General features: G+C 41.1%; 1 protein-coding gene across 2 annotated transcripts in view; it reads right to left on the bottom strand.

Moving 5' to 3' along the window:
- Positions 1–909: 909 nt before the first annotated feature.
- The window catches only part of LOC120538901 (anthrax toxin receptor 1-like), a 223,459-nt gene continuing 203,559 nt past the window's right edge, over positions 910–20,809 (bottom strand). For both annotated transcript variants that reach the window (XM_039768487.1, XM_039768488.1), the window contains one exon: positions 910–7,145. In XM_039768487.1, the coding sequence (XP_039624421.1) occupies positions 6,744–7,145 (402 nt within the window). In that variant the 3' untranslated portion in view covers positions 910–6,743. The remainder of the gene's footprint in view (positions 7,146–20,809) is intronic.

Here is a 20,809-nt window from a genome sequence, read left to right as displayed (position 1 = left end):
GGACGTGCAAGTAAGAATTTCACTGAACTCTGTACTTGTGACAGCACCACCAGTAGCCTACTATATAATTCTAAAGCCATGAGGTTCACTTTAAAGGTGATCTTTGGGAAAGAGTAGGAATGTATAAAGATGAACAGTTTGATGTGTAGTCGCCTACATGTGAAACAGAGTTTGAAACATTGACATCAACGTACAACACAGAGTTTGACGTGATAACATCTACATATGACACCAAGAAAGTTTGACATTTAGAAGTTTTCATACAAAACAGACTTTGAGGTTTGAATGTTTATATATGTGGCTATGCCAGAACAGCACATAGGTACAGTACCAGGAAAGTGCTGAGGTGATGCTGGGAATGGACCATTCTGGGAGATCTTGTGTTTTGAGACCAGGTTGTGTGGAACTGAGGATGATACTGACTTGGAAACTGAAACCTTGAAGAAACATTAATCACAAGGTGAAGGGAGGATCTCATCCATATTGGGTTGTGGGGTGCACAATAGTGAAGATGAGATAGGCCCCAGATACCACTGTATTAACATTACGCTTTCAAACCAGGAATAATATGCGCAGGAATTCTGTTGAGGATATAAAGAGGATGAGTAAAGTATCTACAACCTTGCATCTCACCACCACACCTCGGTATCACCTATGTGTAAGGAAATTTCTTGAAAGGAGACTTGATGAAGTAGTTTTCAGAAAAGACAAAACGTTTATTGCAAAAAAACATTGAGCATGTCCTACTGAGATAGAGTGGCACTGGGCCACTGGCAGCACTATGGCCTAATAATGAGAATACTGACTGGACTGACTTGAGCTTACCTTTGAAAAGCAACATCCAGGATACGGTGAATGAAGAAATACAAGAAACCCTTGAGGCAAAATAAAGAAATAACGAAATGCATCTGTGATTATTGAACATTTTTTAATAGAGCAGTGGTTACATTGGTGTGCAGTTACTGTACTATACGTGGCTATAGTACACAGTCCAGCTCAGCTTGGTTTGCATAATGCTGCCAAAGGTTCTTTTAGAGTAATGGGAAGAGGAAACTCCGGAATAAAATAAAAACAAACTTAAATTCCAACAAACTTAACCATCAGATTCCCCCCTTTAATTCCTTCAGGAGGTCTGTGGCAGGCTATGGTGCCTTTTGTGAGATCGATGTTGGCCTGTGTGTCTGTTGGTGTGACTTTAGAGCTGCAAGGTCTTCGAAAAAATATATTCGTTCATTTTTTTTCTTAACCCACTTATGGCTAAATGTTCCCTTGGGAAAATTCAATCTATCATACCTTTTGTATCTGTTGAAAATATTGTCATTTCTATCTATCTATCTATCTATCTATCTATCTATCTATCTATCTATCTATCTATCTATCTAATACAGCATAGGGTCCAAGCTGTGATGGGACACTAGTCAATGACAGGACACTCTCAGCAGTATTGGACCAATTTAGAGTCTCCTATCAACTTAACCTTCATGTCTTTGGTTTCAGGAGGAAACCCATGTGTACTCATGCAGGGCAGGTAAACTCAACACATAGAGTGGGTAGAGATTTGAACCCTAAGACCTTCATGAACAAAGCAACAGTGCTAACCACGGTGCCATCCCCAAACCAGGCTTTCTCACCTATGTCAGATTAACTTCTCTTTTGGTGTAGAGTTTTAACCACAGCATCATTGCTCAGGTCTTCTCAGATTGCTGTATTTTTTTTTCATCTGGAGTAGATGGCCATGTTTGCTTTATGCCTATCTAATTGAGCTCTCTCCCTCACCCGTCTTCGTGGGCACCCTTAACCTTTTTATTACTCTGATGCTGCAGGTTCCTTCATTTCTGATGTCTTAAACTGTTGATGCCATTTCTGCCTACTTTCCCTCACATAGCATCCTCTGGCAGACTTCACACATTCTGCTGGAAACTGCTTGCTTTGTAAGCCATGCAGAGAAGACGCCATTAGATGCGGCAGACGGCACCTTGAAACAGCGCTCTGAGTCTGCTGATGGTGAGGTGTTTTCAGTCTGGTAGTAAATGCCATCTCTGAACCCGTGGTTTCTTTTTCAATTTTCTTTTTTGCACACAGACTGGCAGTAAATTCAGTCACTTCTGGTCTAAATTAGAAACATCTGCCTGGGGTGGAAATGAACACCAGCAGGAAGGATGAGAAATGCATTCAGGCTTGGCTTTTTTTATAGACATGGATAGGATCAAAGCACCAGGTTCAAAACAAGAGGACAAAAATAGAAATGTGGGCAGTAGATGCAAAACAGAGGGCATAACTGGGGACTTTGGCAGCAGGTGCAAAGGAAATGGACAAAAATAAGAAGTCTGACATGTCTCCTCTTTTAAAGTATTTCTAACCTATATAATGATCTCCACACCAATATGTCTCCTGTCAGCATTCTGAACTTGTTTATTCCATTTCACAGCTGAGGGGGGTGCCACTCTGTTCTACTGAGGGGCATGCTGGTCAGTTTAGAGTTATCAATCAACCTAACTGGCAGGAAATGTGAGAAAGTCCACAAGGCCATGAGGAGAACATGGACACTCTGCAGTACCCTTCAAGCATTTTTATTCCACTCTATGGCTTGACGGCTGTGCTTTTATGAGTAGTAATTGCTGTTTATAGCACCTCCCTTCAGCTAAGCTGCTTCCATATTAACAGCGTGTATTTGCACTTTCATAGCTCCTCATCTTTTTGGTTGTGCCCTTCTTGCTGGCTTCGCTAACACCACATCTTGTATTCCGTCATTTCCTGCAACTGGTGTATTGCCGTCACATTCTCCCCTACAGATTGCACCATTTATTTTCCCTTTAGTCCAATGGCTATATAAATAAATTCGATGTCTGCTGTACATTGTCCCTTCCTACTTTGCACCACCCAGCTCTTTATTCCACTTTCTGCACGTGTTTATGTTCATTTCTGTTTCCTGGCTGTTCGACTTTTCTGTATGCTTTCAGATTTGCCAAGATGTTCCATCTTTATTTTCATCTACTGCTCTTTAATAGAACTCTGACTTGTGTTAGCCATCTTGTGCAAAAAAGTTCAAATTTAGGGAACGTGCTGGCAGACCAAGTGCGAGTGTCCATTATGCAAACCAAGCGCTCGTCACTACGTTCAGGTGTTGGAACACAATGAAAAATGAAGGCAAATTTAACAAAATTAAAACATAAAATACATTTCAAACAAGTCCAGCTTGGATCCATAGTAACATGGCATGTAGCATTGCTGGCTTTACAATAATTTACAACACAGAGGACCAGGTGGAGATAACCCCATGAGCCATAGGAGGGCAAATATGTGCCAGCAACAACCTGCTAACTTGTCTTGCAGTTGCATTTCTTGTGCATTTTGTGTAACCTCCATCAGGATTATTTAGGAGGAATCTTAAGTGTTACTTTTTTCCCATTTCTGAATGGTGGATCATGACCTTCCTCACCTAGGAAGCTGCCCTTTCATTCCTTCTGGCTCCCCCTCTTCTCTTGAGGTGCCCCAGAGCCCTCCTCTATGCAGACCACCTTGCTGTTCATTTTGGGTTTCTCTAACTGAACCCATCTGGTAAGGTATAGCAGGGCACACATGAGCGACTGTATGAGTCAAAAGCCGACAAAGTCACTCAGACTAGCGAGGACTTCACAGATGATTGGACACTCTTTATGGCTGAATTACAAGACAGGTGTGTTCTTGTTTTGGTTTGCACCGAGGGCTTAGTTGTTGATAGGTTTAAAATTACCGTCTCAGTAGTTGAAGTTTCAACACTCACTTTGTGCCTAAGTGCTCCACTCTTATGGCAGGCATTCTCTTATTCTGATTTAGAGTGGCACTGGGAACAACACAAGAAATGACAGTCCATCACACAGTTAACTCACTTATAAACACCTCCACACTGGGCCTGGGAGAGTGTGGAGACTGCGACCAACAGCATGAGATCTGTAAACCACCATCCTGCCATCCTCACTCAATATGCTGCAACTTGACCCACTGAGGTACTAAGGGCTTGTTCTGTCTCTTGTGTTTGAATGGATCACCTCAGCATACTTCTGGGTCTATTTGATGATCTTATTCAACCTCTCTAAACAGATGTAGCAGGGCTCAAGTATAAGAGTGATGCCACCCCATTAAAGTCAAATGGCGGTCATTTAAGCCAACATAGACGTCTTTCAGCACAACTGCCTAGTAGGGAGCTCCAAGGTGAAGGAGCAGCAGTCTCCAGGATCAAAGTTCACAGTCCAGAGGTTGAAATGTCTACACCATGAGCGTGGTTTCTTTTGTCCCCAGAACATCCAGCTCCTCATCTCACTTGTTCTTTCCTTTTGACATATACTGTATTACCTTAGTGCCTACATTTTGTGAAAAGTCCTATTGGCCTTGACGGAAGACACTTTTGTCAAAGGCCTCGTCGTTTCTGCTCACTCGTTGTCATTCCACTCCTTTGTCTTCTTTACCTGACTCTATTTCCTTTTTTCCACTTTTTCTATGTTTGTACTGTTGTGTGTCACCAGTTTAGAAACTGATCCTTCTCCTAAGTCTTAAAATTAAATTTAATTTGGCAAGATATCACTGGAAGTCACAATTAGATGATAAATAGTGGTCTGCTGGGGAAGGTCAGGCTGCCTTGAAAACTATTCATGTCTCAGGATCTCAGTTCAAAGGATCTTTTCTGGCTGCCTTTTTTGCTCATTTTTATGTCCCTAGTGTGTCTTGACCATTTGTTTCCCCTAAAGTTCATGAGACATCTTTAGAACCAGTTTTAATTATTATTTTAACGTTGGAGTGAAACATCTCTAGTTTTGCACACAATGTCTATTAATTAAATAAAAAAAGTATACTGTAATTTTCCAGGAAATGTAAGATATTGATACTACCACCCTCTGCATCTTCATATTCTATATTCTACTATTTGGTGGCTTAAACAGTGGTGTAAGCAACAAAAGGAAATTGATGGAGTGGCACAGCATGGCTGAGACCCTCAAAAGTTCAAGTTTAAAAAGTCACACAGTTCTAAAAATAAATAAGAAGTGGTCAGATATCAAAGTTGATGTGAAAAGGTGTCTCATAGCCCATTGTCTGCATGTTGACACCACTGGAGAAGGTGGCGGAATTTTGGGGCTCACACTTTTTAAGCTGCTGCAGTTATTGGTGAGACACTTATAATATCTTGCCACAACATTAATGAGATGCATTTTTGTGTACTAATATTATTTTTCACATTAATAGAGTGGAAATACTTTCTATTTACATAAGTAAATTCATTTTTTGAAGGTGCTCGTTTACAAAATCGAGCCGAAACATGTATACGCATGGTCTGAGGCTGCTGTGAAAATGTGCGTGGCATCACGACAAGCTTAGTTTGTATACATCCCGACGTGAGAGTGGCAACGGGCATATGCAACATTCATGTGTATACGCACTGTTTATACATGCGGGCCCAGGCCACTAAATCCACTCCATTACATTACATCATCTTGTTGGGCTGATTGGCCCGTTCCTGTCAAGATTGTTGTGATGTTATAATTTGAACCCACACCCTTGGAGCTGGGAGGCAGCAGTGCTAAATTGTTTAACTTTTTTGATTTGTGTTCAGTGTTCTTGATTTCTATTACAGAAATGGGAAAGAGTAACTTTTGAGACAAAACAGTCTATTGTCCATGATGTCTCCTAGCTGACACTGGACTTTAGCAAAATAGCAGCAGAGCTAGCAGGTGTTGCAAATAAACCCTTCAATTACAGCCAACCACAAACACTGGTCAGATCTTAGCTTCTGTAACATAATACAGGTGATGGACACAAAGGGCCACCCAGAGCCACAGATGGCTCAGTGTCCCATTAATGAGGATGTTATGACATTTCTGTGAGGCTTGTGTCACATGTTAAAGACTGTGGTGGTGATGCCTCCTTGTCCATACTGACAGCACTGCTGGTCTCTGCACAGGCTCAAGTGATCTAATCAGAGTGGCCCAGTTCCTCTCCCTGTCACAGTATCTCTCTCTCCTCTTCCCATTAAGAAGGTTTCAGGGAGGATGAACATCATATTGTCCAGCTGTATTCTCAGGGGTAGGTGACATCTAGAAGGAGTGTAATGGCCCACTGTTGGGTAGTTTTATTACATGGCATAAGAATACAAAGGGGTTCCAAAATGACACAGCAAAATTAGAAAATGGCCAGCCTTTTCTGGTTTTGTTGGTTGAAAATGTGTAAGAACAGACATTAACTGGTTTAATCCAAAAAGGAAAAGGATACAGTCTACATTCTGTCCAGCTCATTACTCTCCTGAAAATCAATTTACCATCTGTATATCCAGAAGCAAGCACGCCTGCCCTGTGGACATCCATTTTCATCTCGGGCTCAGTTCTTCTCCAGCGTTCTGACTGAATGAGCTGCAGAGTCCAAAGCATGATGTATGTGTTGCAGATAACTGAGCTACCACCTTCTCACTCCTTCCTCCACTGCAGCCCTTTCCACTTCCAAGACAGGCCTCGTGGTGAACTCTCCTCTCCGTCCACGGAGTTGGAGATTCAATGCTTTACATGACAAGGAAGAGCAAAGTTCCATTTCAAAATAGGTGGCCTCAGTAATATGACTAAGTTATGCTGCAGGATCAAACAGTTTCTTCGTCATAGTGGTTTGGTAATCATACTTAAGGCATAAGAAATTAACAAAAAAAAAGAAATGTTTCTAGAATTTCACAAAGGTGATGTCTCCATCACAACAGTCTAAAAAAGTTCTAAAGCTTTCTTCTCAGTTTAGAGAGAGGGACGAGGAGGAGGGCGATCTGGAGGTGGGGCTCGACAAGGGGGCGGGGCAAGTGGAGGGGGAGGCAGGGAACACATTGGGGAGGGTGGGGTTTCGTAGACTGCATAAGGGAGACACTCGGGTGTAGGCGGTAGAGGTGGAAGAGCAGTAGGCGGAGCCGGTGGTAACATCGTCAAAGGGGGTGATGGTGACCTCTGAGGTAGAGGAGGCAGCGTAGAGGTAGGTGAGGGTGTGGGTGTGGTAGGGGGGCTTCTTGGTGGAGGTGGGAGGCTCCCTTGGGGTGCAGGAGGGCAGTTGTTTTTTTTAGGGTTATAGATTGGTGTAGAAGTGTTGTTGTAGATGGGATATCTGGGGTGCGCTGATGTCACACGGGTGAAGTTGATGCAGTGGCCCTGCAAAGACAAATGAAGAAATAATTAGTAGGAAATTCAGTAGAGAACATGTCTCATAAAAGATGTCAGTCATAACATGCAGAGTAGTTTGGTTTATCCAGAGTTCACCAATCTAATCACTTTCAGGACCCTCTTTATCTTTAGCAGTTTTGGGTAGAGTGAGAACATATGCAGATAAATATTGAAAGCACATGGCATTTCTTTACCCCCAGCACCAAATCCAGCTCCATCTATTGATCTCTTTTCAGAGCCCACTTTTTTCTAATACATGGAGTTCTCGTGGTCACTTCATTAAGGGCAAATTATTTGTGAATGGTGTTTCAAGTCAATGTGGCATGATGGCAAAGGGGGGATAAGAAAAAAAACCAGAAGAGAAGTTAGTGTGTAGATGCACATGTTTCACTTTATTTAGCTGAATATTATCAGTTTAGATATTGCTTACTTAACACAGGGGTCCGCAACTCCGGTCCTGGAGGGCCATAGTAGCTGCAGGTTTTCATTCTAACCCTTTTATTAATTAGTGACCTATTTTTGCTGTTAATAAACTTCTTTTGAATTCATTTTAATTGACTTTTTTTAAGATTTATTTCTCTGAATTTCTTCATCATTCCTTTGAATTGCTTCATTTCTTTCCTTAAATGACACCCAAACAGAAATGAAACGTAAAGTGAGTGAGCCAACAGGAGACCAACTAAGTCAGGGCCTCAAACTCCAATTTCACTCCAACCAGTTGCTTAATTAGGCTCTGATTCTCATTAATTAAACCCGTTCTTTAATTCCATGGCTTGTTGCTGCTCTCATTGGGCAATAAGACATTTCTGAAATTGTTGATTTTCTCTTTTCTAAGAGCGCTGCTAAAATATTTTGGGGACCAGAGCAGATTGACATTCCTATGACCTTCACCTTTCTTTATTTTCAGATATTGTAGGATGGTCACAGTTTGCTGGTCACGTTTTGGCTCATTTTGTATCTCATTATTGTTTGGTTGCTAATTTAGGAAAAACAAACAATTAAGGGGTCTGAGACTTCAAGGGCAAGTTAATTAAATTTATTTCAAAAGACGTTAATTAACAGCAAAAACTGCTCTCTAATTAAGAAAAGGGTTAGAATGAAAACCTGCAGCCACTGCGGCCCTCCGGGACTGGAGTTGGGGACTCCTGACTTAACACAAAATTGCCCACTGCTTTTTCTGGCCTTGTGTGTTAATTGGATTTTTTTGCCACTTATTGTTTATGAACCATGACTCCCATCTACATATTTTCCAATAAGAAACATTTTATTTAAAAAAGACTATTTATTCAGTATAAAGTGCATTCTACTGCTAAAAATTCAAAAAGCCTCAATTTATAGCACACTGGATTCTGAACATCAGAGAATGTCTGTATTTGGATGTTTTGCTTTAACTATTATTTTTACCTGCAAAGAAAGAGAATTGTATTGTTGTTATTTTTTGAGTTTGCTGCATCACCATTTTGTAATCTTCAACATGAAATGGTGGTGTTATCAGGGGTCACGATGAGCCATTATACATTATAACCCTGCTGTGATTCAGTATGGCGTCTGAGATTAAAGATTCTTAAGGATTCTTGTGACCTTTGAGTTGTTTCATCATTTGGTCATCAGCTCTGAAACTGTGTCCATCTCCATTATCCTACAAGACACATGGGCTAAGTGACATATAAAAAAGTAACATTTTTGGGTGGATTATTCCTTTAAAATAAAATAAGCAGAAACTCAATTGATGAACGCATGTTCTGGATGGTGCTGTTGGGGTATTTTACAGTGGGATTTAAAAAGTATTCAGACCCCCTCATTTTCTGTTCACTTTATTGTGTTGTAGATTTAATTTGAAATGGAGAAATTTGCCATTTGTGCCTTTCAATCTGCGCTCAATAACCCATAATAACAAAGTGAAAACACAAATTCAGAATGGTTTACAACTGTATTATAAATTAAAAATCGAAATCTGTCATTCAAGTATTCACAACCTTAATTCAGTACTTTGTAGAAGCCCCTTTGGTAGCAATTACAGCTTGGGGTCTTCTTGGGTAAGTCTTGAAAACCCGGATTTAGGTAGTTCATCCCATTCTTCCTGGCAGAGCCTCATTAGACTGGATGGCAAGACTTCCATCTTCGGGTCTCTCCACAGATGTTCTATGAGGTTTAAGCCTGGGCTTTGGCTAGTCTCAAGGACAGTTATACACTTGTGCTGAAGCCACTCCAGTGTTGTTTTGGCCGCATACTTCAGTATTTTTCGGGTCATTGCCCTACTTACAGGTGAACCATTGACCCAGACTGGGTTTGCATGCCCTCTGCAGCAAGTTTTCATTAAAGAGCTCTGCATTTGGCTCCTTTTACCTTTCCCTCAATTCTGTCCAGCTGAGAAGGACCCATATTGCATGATGCTTCCACTACTATACTTCACCCTAGGGATGATGCAAAGTTGGTAATAGGCTGGTCTGGTCTTCACGAGATGTAGTGTTTGGAGTTCTACTCACATGCAGGTGCATGAGCCTGTGGTGTCCTGGATGATGGACCATCTGTGGGGTAGACTGCAGTTTGTGAGACTCAAGGACTGTCTGTGATACAGATGTGAGCACCACTGGAGCACCACAAGGAACAGTCCTGTCTCCCTTTCTCTTCACTCTGTACACCTCGGACTATAAATATAACACCAGGTCATGTCACTTGCAGAATTTCTCAGATAACTCCGCACTTATGGAGTGTGTTGATAAGAGGGATGAGACACAGTATAGGAGTCACATGGAAAACTTGGTTTCATGGTGCAAAGAGAATTGTCTTCATGTTAATATCAGCAATTCCACAGAGGTGGTTATTGGCATTCACTGTACCAAAAAGCCTCTACGTCCAGTCACTTTAATATGAGTAGTGACATCCTTCACTTCTTCTACACCTCTGTGATGGCCAGTGTGATTTTCTATGATGTGGTATATTGGGCTGGTAACATCACATCAAGAGAGGCCCACCAAATACAACAAGCTAATTAAGAGGGCAGGCTTAGTTATAGGACACAGTTTGGACCCCCTGCAGGTTGTAGCAAAGGAGAGAATGAAAGTAAAACAGAATGCCATTATGAACACTGCTGCACATCCTCTCTGTGACACACTAAACCTGAGAACTTTCAGCCAATGATCTGTTCAGCAGAAGTGTGTCAAGAAACGCTACTGGGGCTTATTTATACCAATAGCAATACGTCTACTTAATGCCTCCCTCGGACTGTGACTGCCAAGTCAGAACTTGTCTATTGAGTTTTCTTGCTTTATAATTATTCCGGTGTGTGTTCAGACCAAAGTGTGTGAGTATATTTATTTGTTTACTTACTTATCTACTATTTATGTATTTATTTATTTAAAGAACTTCTATTAAAGGCCAAATTTCCCTCTGGAGACAAATAAAGTTCTATCTATCTATAATTAGACACTTTTTGTGTCATCAGATCAGTGAATCTTTTTCTCATGTTTCATAATCCTTTGAGCTGTCATATGCCTTTTACTCAGGATTGGTTTCCATCTAGTCACTCAGCCATCAACACAAGATGATTGATGGAGTGCTGCTGATCCTGCTGCTGGTCCTCCTTCCAACAGGTTCTCACATCTCAGCAGAGGACATAATGAAGTTCTATTTGAGGAACTATTGGGTTCTCGCTCAACTCCCTGATAAAGCTCTTCTTTTTCAGTTAATCAGTTTGGTTGGAAAACCAACTCAAGGAAGAGTACTAGTGGCTCCAAACTTCGATTTCTCGATTATTGCGGAACTCTGTCCCTGGGAACACTCACATCATCAGGCATGGTTTGATGCCCTTGCCCTTATCTATGCCTCGTCATGGAGGTCTACAGAGACTTCCTTGGACTTCATGGCTTTATTTTTTGTCCTGACATGCAGTGTGAACAGTGTGTGTCTTTATAAACGATGCCCAGTCAATTCAGTGTGCTACAGGTGGACTCTTATCAAGTTCTAGAAACATCTCCAGGATTAATAAAACAAACAAAACAATTTGGAGTGCCACAGCAACCAGTCTAAATACTTATTTTAATGATAGATTTTAGTTTTTGATTTTTAATAATCATTAATAAAACTTTGTCATGATGTGCTATTGAGTGTAGATCAATGGGCAAAAATGTCAAATGTATCCATTTCAAATTAAATTAACAGCAGAGCAAAGTGTGCAGAAAGTGAAGGGGACTGAATATTTTCAGAACCTACTACAGTATACTTACACAGGTGTATGCTGATAAATGACTTTGAAGTCTTTATTTTTCTTTTTCTTATTCAATAAGAATGAAAACTTTAAAAATAAAAAGGAAGAAGAAACTGTTTGCTTTGTCTCATCAAGAAGTCCCATGTCATAACCAAACCTTTTCACTCTGACTTCAGCTCACGCCTGATCTTCATAACTCAAACGACTCAAAACACATTTTGGGCAGCCTGTTTTAATAATGACATCATGCTGTACGTGATTGAACAAATACCCTGAAGTCTAGGAATAAATCAAATTTACAGTCTGACACCAAAGGTCTGGCTATGTAGCAACTAGTGGTTGGATTGAGGGTTGGGGGGGTGATGGGGTGAGGAATTTCAGTCGGAACCATTCTGTTGGATGAGTGACAAGAATAGTATGCTGACTGCCACCATCTCCACATGTGCTTATAAAGTGAGCATCAAGCTGGTGTAATGGACAGCCGGGTCCCATGCCCGGTTGGGACGCCCCTGCTATATATGGTCCGGGGGAGCAGTACCACCCCCGGGACGCTTGGTGGCAGCCTCCCTGGTTGATGATGCCTCAGTTTCCTGCAGGGTTTCATGGGAAATGGGGTTCTCCCCAACCCTGTGGGGACCCGGGATGTCCGCCAGGGGGCGAGGCAGAGATAGTTAAGCCCAGCTGGTTTAATCATCGGGCTCACACGGGAGTGCAATTGGGAACAGGTGAGCAAGCACCAGGAGCACTCCTGGGAGGGCCATAAAAGGAGCCAGCAACCACCACTCTGAGCCAGAATTGGGAGGAAGAGGACGAGGTTGCCTGAGAGGAGGAGGAGGAGGAGGAGGAGGAGTGGTGGTGGTGGTGCCAGCGGAAGGACTGCTGTGTTTAAAGTAAGGTGCTTTGGGATTGTGTTATACCTGTGGGGTTCACGGGGAAGACGTGCCCCACAGGGGAAGAGAAAATAAAGAGATTTCTGTTCAATTTATACGTGCCTCAGTGTGAATCTGTGCCGGGTCGGGCGCTTATATAGCGCCTTATTCACACTGGCCAGGCTACCACAGTTCTTTGTGTGTAATGCACCATGGAGATAACTCGAGACAGTTTTATAACACAACGTCTCTTTCAGCGTGTTCAACTTTATGTGTTTCTGATCGTGTTGCTCATCTTCTGACAGGACACCAGCATGTGATGAGCGTTCATTCACTGATGCTCTGCTAGAAAGCTGCTAATGAGGATGAGACAATTCCTGGTTGGCAAAATTCAGGATTAACTGCACAGGTGTTATAATCTTGTGTGGCCTCAAAGTGTCAGAAAGGAAGCATACTGGACAAGCCAGGGTAGGACCTCCAAGTAGGATTGTCAGCTTACAGTCACCATGTCATTATGAATTTTTCCAAAGATTTTTCAATGTTCAAATCCTTCCTACCATTGTATAATTCAGTACTAAATCGATAGTCCGACACATCTACTGAGATTTGATCATGGCAGTGTGCTGGATGCTGAACATTTATACAGTTATACTCGGCTGGTGCTTCCACACAAATGGGCTAGCAGAAGGCAATGCATGAAGTGATAAGGTGGCAATGTGAATGCACTCCATGTTTGTGTCTAGGATGAACAGATTGCACATCGCACCATTTCTGTTTTCTCCTATAATATCCTTCAGTCTCCTTCCCAGTTCCACTCCAAGAAAATAACAATACAGGCAACAGCTGAGGCCTGGTCAAATCTCCCACAGGCCCCCTTTAGCTCACCTCACTACCCCACTAGGCACATTCATACACTCACACTCTGTGAACATCAGATATGTCAATAGTAAATCAAATTAATCTGTGATTAAACTTACAAAAAAGTTATATTTTGCATTGTGTCAGCTTCTCTTTTGTTTTAGTTTATCAGCACACTCTAAGCCAGGGTTGTCCAATATGTCGATTGCGATCGACCGGTAGATCTGAAAGGTAGTGCAGGTAGATCGCATTGCATTCAAAAAAATGAATGTTAGTCTATCATATATCCTCCCTATGGCATTTGCCACTTGATTCACATACAGGGTTAGGGTTAGGTCTGAGATCTCTTTTCTTCTAACACACTGGTCATCCCTCACGCACAATCAAACGCGCGAGCTACTGCAAAACTCCGGCCATCTAAGTGATCTAGTTAGTCTTCCAATTTATATCGACTAAAGAAGGGATTTAAAAAAAATGTTGGTTATGGGCTGGATGTGGAATTGGAACAGGATTTTTTTCTCTCACAATGTCACAATCGAAGTGCGTTTGTCTGATCTGTCATTGCTATTCCAAAGAAGGAAAATGTGGAAAGGCACTTTCAAAATGTTCATAAAAACTAGGAAACTGACTTCCTTCCGAAAAGCGATCTGAGAAAGAGAAAGGAGAGGAAACTAAAATTAAGTTAATTGGACAGCCGTCATTTTTCACTCGGCTGATTTCAAAAGTAAAGGCAGACACGCCGAAGCATCGTTCCGGGTGAGTCACTCGATCATTAAGCATAAGAAGTCCTTCCAAGATGGAGAGATGATAAAAGAGGTAGATGGCTAGGGAGAAATTCCTGCTGAGATTTCAAGACCCCTGACCGGAGAAAATGAAGTTTCCCCTTGTCATTAAATGTGCAGAATACAAGCAACTTAATAACGATCAATGGCCGGTAGACTTGGCATTTTTTTTCCGATCTGACCAACATGTTTAATGAGTTTAATTTACAGCTGCAAGGAAAAGAGAAAACCATGGTCAATATGATTAGCTCAGTTAATGCTTTCAAATGAAAAATGCAACATCTGTCCTCAAAGCTGCAGCGCCATGATTTGGGGAACATCCAAAACCTCGTGTCAGAGCTGGAGACACAATGGGAAGTGTGTGTGTGCAACTTGACAGCATACGCTACACAGAGCAGATTGAAAATTGTCTGTCAGACTTTATGTAACGATTTGAGTGTTCCCCAATGTAGCAGAGTAAGAGTAGCGTTTCTTCTTCACAAATGTACTCAAGTAAACGTAAAAGGTATGGTGCAGTAAAACTACTCGTAGAAGTACAATTTTTTTTAAAAAAAGTTACTCAAGTTAATGTAACTTGTTACTACCCACCTCTGATACTCAGTATATAATGTATATATAGCATTTTTAATGTAGGTAGATCATTTTGACCTGGTCATTTTAAAAGTAGCTCGCAAGCTGAAAAAGTGTGGGCACCCCTGGTCTAAGCAGTGGCTGAAGTGGAAACAAGTAATTGCTGGTATTCTTTGTTTTTGGCAGCTTCTTGGTCCTCCTCGTCAAGTGTCAACTGTTCTTCACATCTCTCAAAGTCTGGAGTGTCCTGATATACGTACTGTATATGTGTACGCAGAGGTGGGGGAGTGACCCTACTGATATGCTTTTAAAAGTAGTATTTTATTACAGTTGTGCTTGAAAGTTTGTGAACCCTTCAGAATTTTCTATATTTCTGCATAAACATAACATCATCAGATTTTCACTCAAGTCCTAAAAGTAGATAAGGAGAAACCAGTTAAACAAATGAGACAAAAATATTATACTTGGTCATTTATTTATTGAGGAAAATGATCGAATATTACATATTTATGAGTGGCAAAAGTATGTGAACCTCTAGGATTAGTAATTAGTTTCAAGGTGAAATTACAGTAAGGTCTTTTGAATCAATGGGATGGCAATCAGGTGTGAGTGGGCACCCTGTGTTATTTAAAGAACAAGGATCTATCAAAGTCTGCTCTTCACAACACATATTTGTTGAAGTGTATCATGGCACGAACAAAGGAGATTTCTGAGGACCTCAGAAAAAGAGTTGTTGATGCTCACCAGGCTGGAAAAGGTTACAAAACCATCTCTAGTTTGGACTCCACCAATCCACAGTCAGACAGATTGTGTACAAATGGAGGAAATTCAAGACCATTGTCACCCTCCCCAGGAGTGGTCGACCAACAAAGATCACTTCAAGAGCAAGGCGTGTAATAGTCGGAGAGGTCAGAAAGGACCCCAGGGTAACTTCTAAGCCAGCGTTTCTCAGCCTGTAAGTATTTGCGACCCAAGTTTTCATAACAGTTTTAATCGCACCCCCCCTAACACTTTTTTCAAATGTAGATACATATTTTATTATACCTACTTAACTTTTATCAACATTTATCTAACTCTATATTTATTCTTCTAGTATCAGAATGTAGTTTAAGTTAATTTGTTTTGGTTTCAACAGATGTCTTTTTCATATTTTTGATTCTTGTTTTCTTTTTTTCACATCTTCGGGCCCCCCTAGGGGGCACTGTCCTAAACAACTGAAGACCTCTCTCACATTGGCTAATGTTCATGTTCATGAGTCCACCATCAGGAGAACACTGAACAACAATGGTCTGCATGGCAGGGTTGCAAGGAGAAAGCCACTACTCTCCAAAAAAACATTGCTGCTCGTAGGCAGTTTGCTAAAGATCACGTGGACAAACCAGAAGGCTATTGGAAGAATGTTTTGTGGACGGATGAGATCAAAATAGAACTTTTTGGTTTAAACGAAAAGCGTTATGTTTGGAGAAAGGAAAACACTGCATTCCAGCATAAGAACCTTATCCCATCTGTGAAACGTGGTGGTGGTAGTATCATGGTTTGGGCCTGCTTTGCTGAATCTGGGCCAGGACGGCTTGCCTTCATTGATAGAACAAAGAATTCTGAATTATATCAGAGAATTCTAAAGGAAAATGTGAGAACATCTGTCCATGAACTGAATCTCAAGAGAAGGTGGGTCATGCAGCAAGACAACGACCCTAAGCACACAAGTCGTTCTACCAAAGAATGGTTAAAGAAGAATAAAGTTAATGTTTTGGAATGGCCAAGTCAAAGTCCTGACCTTAATCCAATCGAAATGTTGTGGAACGACCTGAAGTGAGCAGTTAATGTGAGGAAACCCACCAACATCTCAGAGTTGAAGCTGTTCTGTACGGATGAATGGGTTAAAGCTCCTCCAAGCCAGTGTGCAGGAATGATCAAAAGTTACCGGAAGCGTTTAGTTGCAGTTATTGTTGCAAAGGTGGTCACACCAGATACTGAAAGCAAAGATTCACATACTTTTGCCACTCACAAATATGTAATATTCAATCATTTTCCTTAATAAATAAATGACCAAGTAATAATATTTTTGTCTCATTTGTTTAACTGGTTTCTCTTTATCTACTTTTAGGACTTGAGTGAAAATCTGATGATGTTTTAGGTCATATTTATGCAGAAATATAGAAAATTCTAAAGGGTTCACAAACCTTCAAGCACAACTGTGTATGGATGGAGGGATGGGTCACCCTAATGGTAGTCTTGTGGGGTCAGATGTGATTCTCAAACAAAGGACAACGCATTCAAAAGTTTGAAGTGAATAGCAGAGAAGTCCACCATTAGAAGGATTTCCTCCAGTCTGTAGACTTTACACAGCCGGGGTGCAAACAAAAACACAAGCGAAGCAAATTGAAAAATTAACAAAATAAAAGAACTGACACTGAAAGAACATAAAAAGCTATGATTACTGCTGTCAGTTAAAGAACTCAGTAGCACAAGTGAACTGAAGCTCAAAGATTAATGTTTATATATTTAACTGCCATTTTGACCATTGCATCATCACTCCATGGCATAACAGCAGCAGAGAGGTACTGTGGTCTATATATGCAGTATCACGTACTTATGGGCTAAAGCGCTGCGACCATATCCTGGTATGGTGTGCTTGGCATTTACAATTAGGCAGTGACGTTAACTTCCTTTAGTTATTCGTGTAGACTGTGCAGCCTCGCTCGTGCTCGGTGGTACTGCTACACTGGCTTTCCACACTTTAACTATTTCCATTGTACCGAGGTCAGCTTCTCCTGTGGCTATTCATTATCAACAGCAAAAATAACCTCATTTAATGGGGTCGCTTTTCAGCTCAGTGTGACGGCACATCATTTAGTACGAGAAGATACTGTATAGTAACTTTTAATAGTAAACATATTGTAGCTGCCAATTCTTTGTACCCTGGACCAGCTTAAGGGTACACTATAAGCACTCAAAAAGAGACATCAAAATAGAGTCCCTCATTTAGATCCACGCAGTCATATCCACAACTAAAATCAGCTGTGGTGGGGGGCCATGAAAACCGGCATGCTCACGACTGCATATGAAATCGACAAGCGGGGGGGTGTCCCCCTTGGAGATCAGCACTCTCACGATTGTATATGAAATCACTTTTTGCCCTACGCCTAGAGCCGGCCATGTTTGACTCTGATTGTGCTCTCCTAACTGTGTATGACATTGACCGCATATATCCAGAGGCAGCGTGTCGTACATTTTTACTACAAGTCCAGCGATGTGCTCAAATGCTAAAGTATAATCTGATTTCACAAGATTAAAAGATTATAACCTTGTAACAGATTCTAAATTGGCCCTAGTGTGTGTTTGTGTGTGCTTGATGTGTGGGTTGGCACCCTGCCCAGGATTGGTTCCTGCCTTGTGCCCTGTGTTGGCTCCAGCAGACCCCCATGACCCTGTATTCGGATTCAGCGGGTTAGAAAATGGAAGGATGGAACCTTGTAACAGGTTATGCTTGCTGTTAGCACATGTTAGCACATGTGATGTGTTCTCCGCACATTCGACACGCGTTTACTTGTTTTGCGGTGATCTTTTTGGGAGACTTCTCACTCAGGGAAGGTTTATTCATCATATTCGTAGACTTGATATTTGCTGGATGATGTTGAGCAGAGCAATGTGGCTCTTTATTGTTTAAATCACTGCCCCTACTTTGAGCTCCACTTTCATGAGGTGTTGCATTGGTTTAGAAAGTTCAAACTCAGTGAACCACCTAATTGTTTCCACCCACATATCAGTAGAATTCACTCGTGGTTGCCTCCTGACGGCTCCGTGAGATTAACCCTGATGGTGGATCCAGCCTTGGTAACAGTGGAGAGTTGCTGGCTGGAACCAATCTGAATTCAGTGTTGACAGAGTGAGGCATTATGGGTGTCACAGAGAGAACCATCGACACATGGAATAAATTACCAAATAGTGTGGTAGATAGTTAGACTTTGGGGTCCTTCAAAACTTGCATGAATGCCATTGTCAAGCTCTGTTGGGCTGACTGGCCTGTTCTTCTCAAAATTGTTAAAAAATTGTTGTAAAAAACTGATTGAAGAGGTGAAAGAAGGTGAATCAACATGCGTGTAACTTTGCTGCAAACAAGACGTCCATCCAGCCATTTTGTGAATGTATAGCTGGGGCTTACAGCAACGGCAGGGTTAGGCACAAAGTCGAAGAAGCCACTGCACAGCGGGACACATTCCTGCACACACCAGGGCCAAGTAGAGTCGCAGCTAACCCAACATGCACATTTTAGGACAGAAATAAAATACTTAGGGATCATTTAGGAAATCAAACCCCATCTCCTGGAGCTTACAAGGCCAACATGCTGCCCTTATAATGAAAAAGATGAGGAAAAAAAAATAATACATGAATATTAAATTAATTAGGAGGAAGACGATTAGGGAGATTAGGGTGGGAAAAGCTGGGCAACGGCCTTTATTCTTCAAGTTATGTAGGGATAAGGAGTATAGAAGCTGACCCTTCAGTATTATTCTTGGACGTTTTAACAAAATCACATTGTTCTGTTTTAGTTCAGCAGAAATAATAATAACCTGATGAAATTCCATTTCGGCAAATAAGGGGATGTGCCTGTGAATGTTATTAATCATTAATACATTTGTTATTTGTTAAATGAAATGCTTCTCAGCCTGAAAAGTATATAAATATGTTATACTAGAATCTGCTGAAACTGTCAGAATTATTTAATATACAATGATACACGTTTTAGCCATACTGCCCACTCTGCAAACGACACGGCCATGTTGAGATGTAAGCCACACAAGATGACGATGACCGTGTAAGATGGCACTATGGTGATGTCACTGTGATAAAGATCAAATTACTCAAAATGCCATAGAAACGGAGAAAAACAACTCACATAACACAAAAGTCCCAATATTAGACAGGACAGAAACAAAATCACAACAGTGGAGTCCGGACAAAGTGTAGCATTGATGTGAAGCGGCCAGCAAATGAACGCTGATTTAGATAAAAATGTGAACCTCTTCATTTTAGATATGAAGCCACAAAAAAGAGGAGAACTTTGAATGAGAAATCTTGTGTGTCTGGAAATCTTGAGAGTTGTTCCTGCTGCACACTTAAAAGAGCTTTGAGGTTTGCAACAGCAGAATGGAGTTAGGTGTGGATGTGCAGTCAGACTTCAGGCTGCCCACCTCCTGCTACTATTCGGGGTCGTCTTTCACTTTTTACAGGTTCATTTGGTGTTTACTTCATTTTCTTTGCGTCTCTTCAGGGGTTTGGAATAAGAAAAATACAAATATAAGGTGTATATTGTGTGGAAAATACACGTTAAAATTGTTAAAATGTTGAATGTTTTTGTTTTCTCATGGGTGCCACCATTTATTATTCTAGTGTGTATTGTATTTCTTTGTGTTTCTTTGTAGTTTGAAATGTGTATAATACACATTGAAGGTTTATTCTGTGTGGAAAACAATCATTAAAACTGTGAAAATATTTAATGTTTAATAACAACACCATTGTGTTTTTTATGGCGCTCAAAATGTGCAATTTTGGATGATGATTTTGCAGTTTTGACGGTCATTTTATGACTGGTTGTTATAATTAAGATGTTATTGCTTATTTATTGCATTCTCCTGTAACCCTTTCTTCATGAGACACTATTCTTCATCTGTTTCTCTTTTCGGTACTCAAATGTGGTCCTTGGTGCCACAGCCCCCCTGTCAAGTTGTTTTGCCTGCCTAAGGTAAAGTCATCCCTGATGCAGGATCGCAGGAATCGTCAGGTAGAGGGATCCTTTCATCTGATTGGCTGGCTATCTCAGCTGTGGAATGGCCAATAGGGGGAGGCAGCTTGATATATTATGTGATATCATCCACTGTTAAATTCTCTAATATTTCTATTGCACTATTATATTGTATTGGGGATTACTTGTGTTCTGTTCTGTGCATTGTATTGTATTGTATTGACCTTCTTCTTTTTGACACCCACTGCACGCCCAACCCTCCTTGGAAAGGTGTCTCTCCTTGAACTGCCTTTCCCAAGGTTTCTTCCATTTTATTCCCTAATAGGGTTTTTGTTTTGGGAGTTTTTCTTGTCTTCTTAGAGCGCCAAGTCTGGGGGACTGTCAAGAGTCAGGACCTGTTAAAGCCCATTGCGGCACTTCTTGTGTGATTTAGGGCTATACAAAAATAAATTGTATTGTATTGTATTGTTTCCTGAGTGCTTTGTTCGTTGGTTGATACATAGAGGTCATGAATAAAGTAATTGTAGAGATCTCAGAGTACAAAAGTCACTCTCTGAGGTCACTTCCATATCTGACTTTGCAGATTCCACAAAGAAATGTCAAGTTTGTTTGCAATTCTT

The sequence above is a fragment of the Polypterus senegalus genome, chromosome 11 (assembly GCF_016835505.1).
Source record: "Polypterus senegalus isolate Bchr_013 chromosome 11, ASM1683550v1, whole genome shotgun sequence".
Classification (NCBI taxonomy): Eukaryota; Metazoa; Chordata; class Cladistia; order Polypteriformes; family Polypteridae; genus Polypterus; species Polypterus senegalus.
This window is presented reverse-complemented; position numbering and strand designations above follow the sequence as displayed.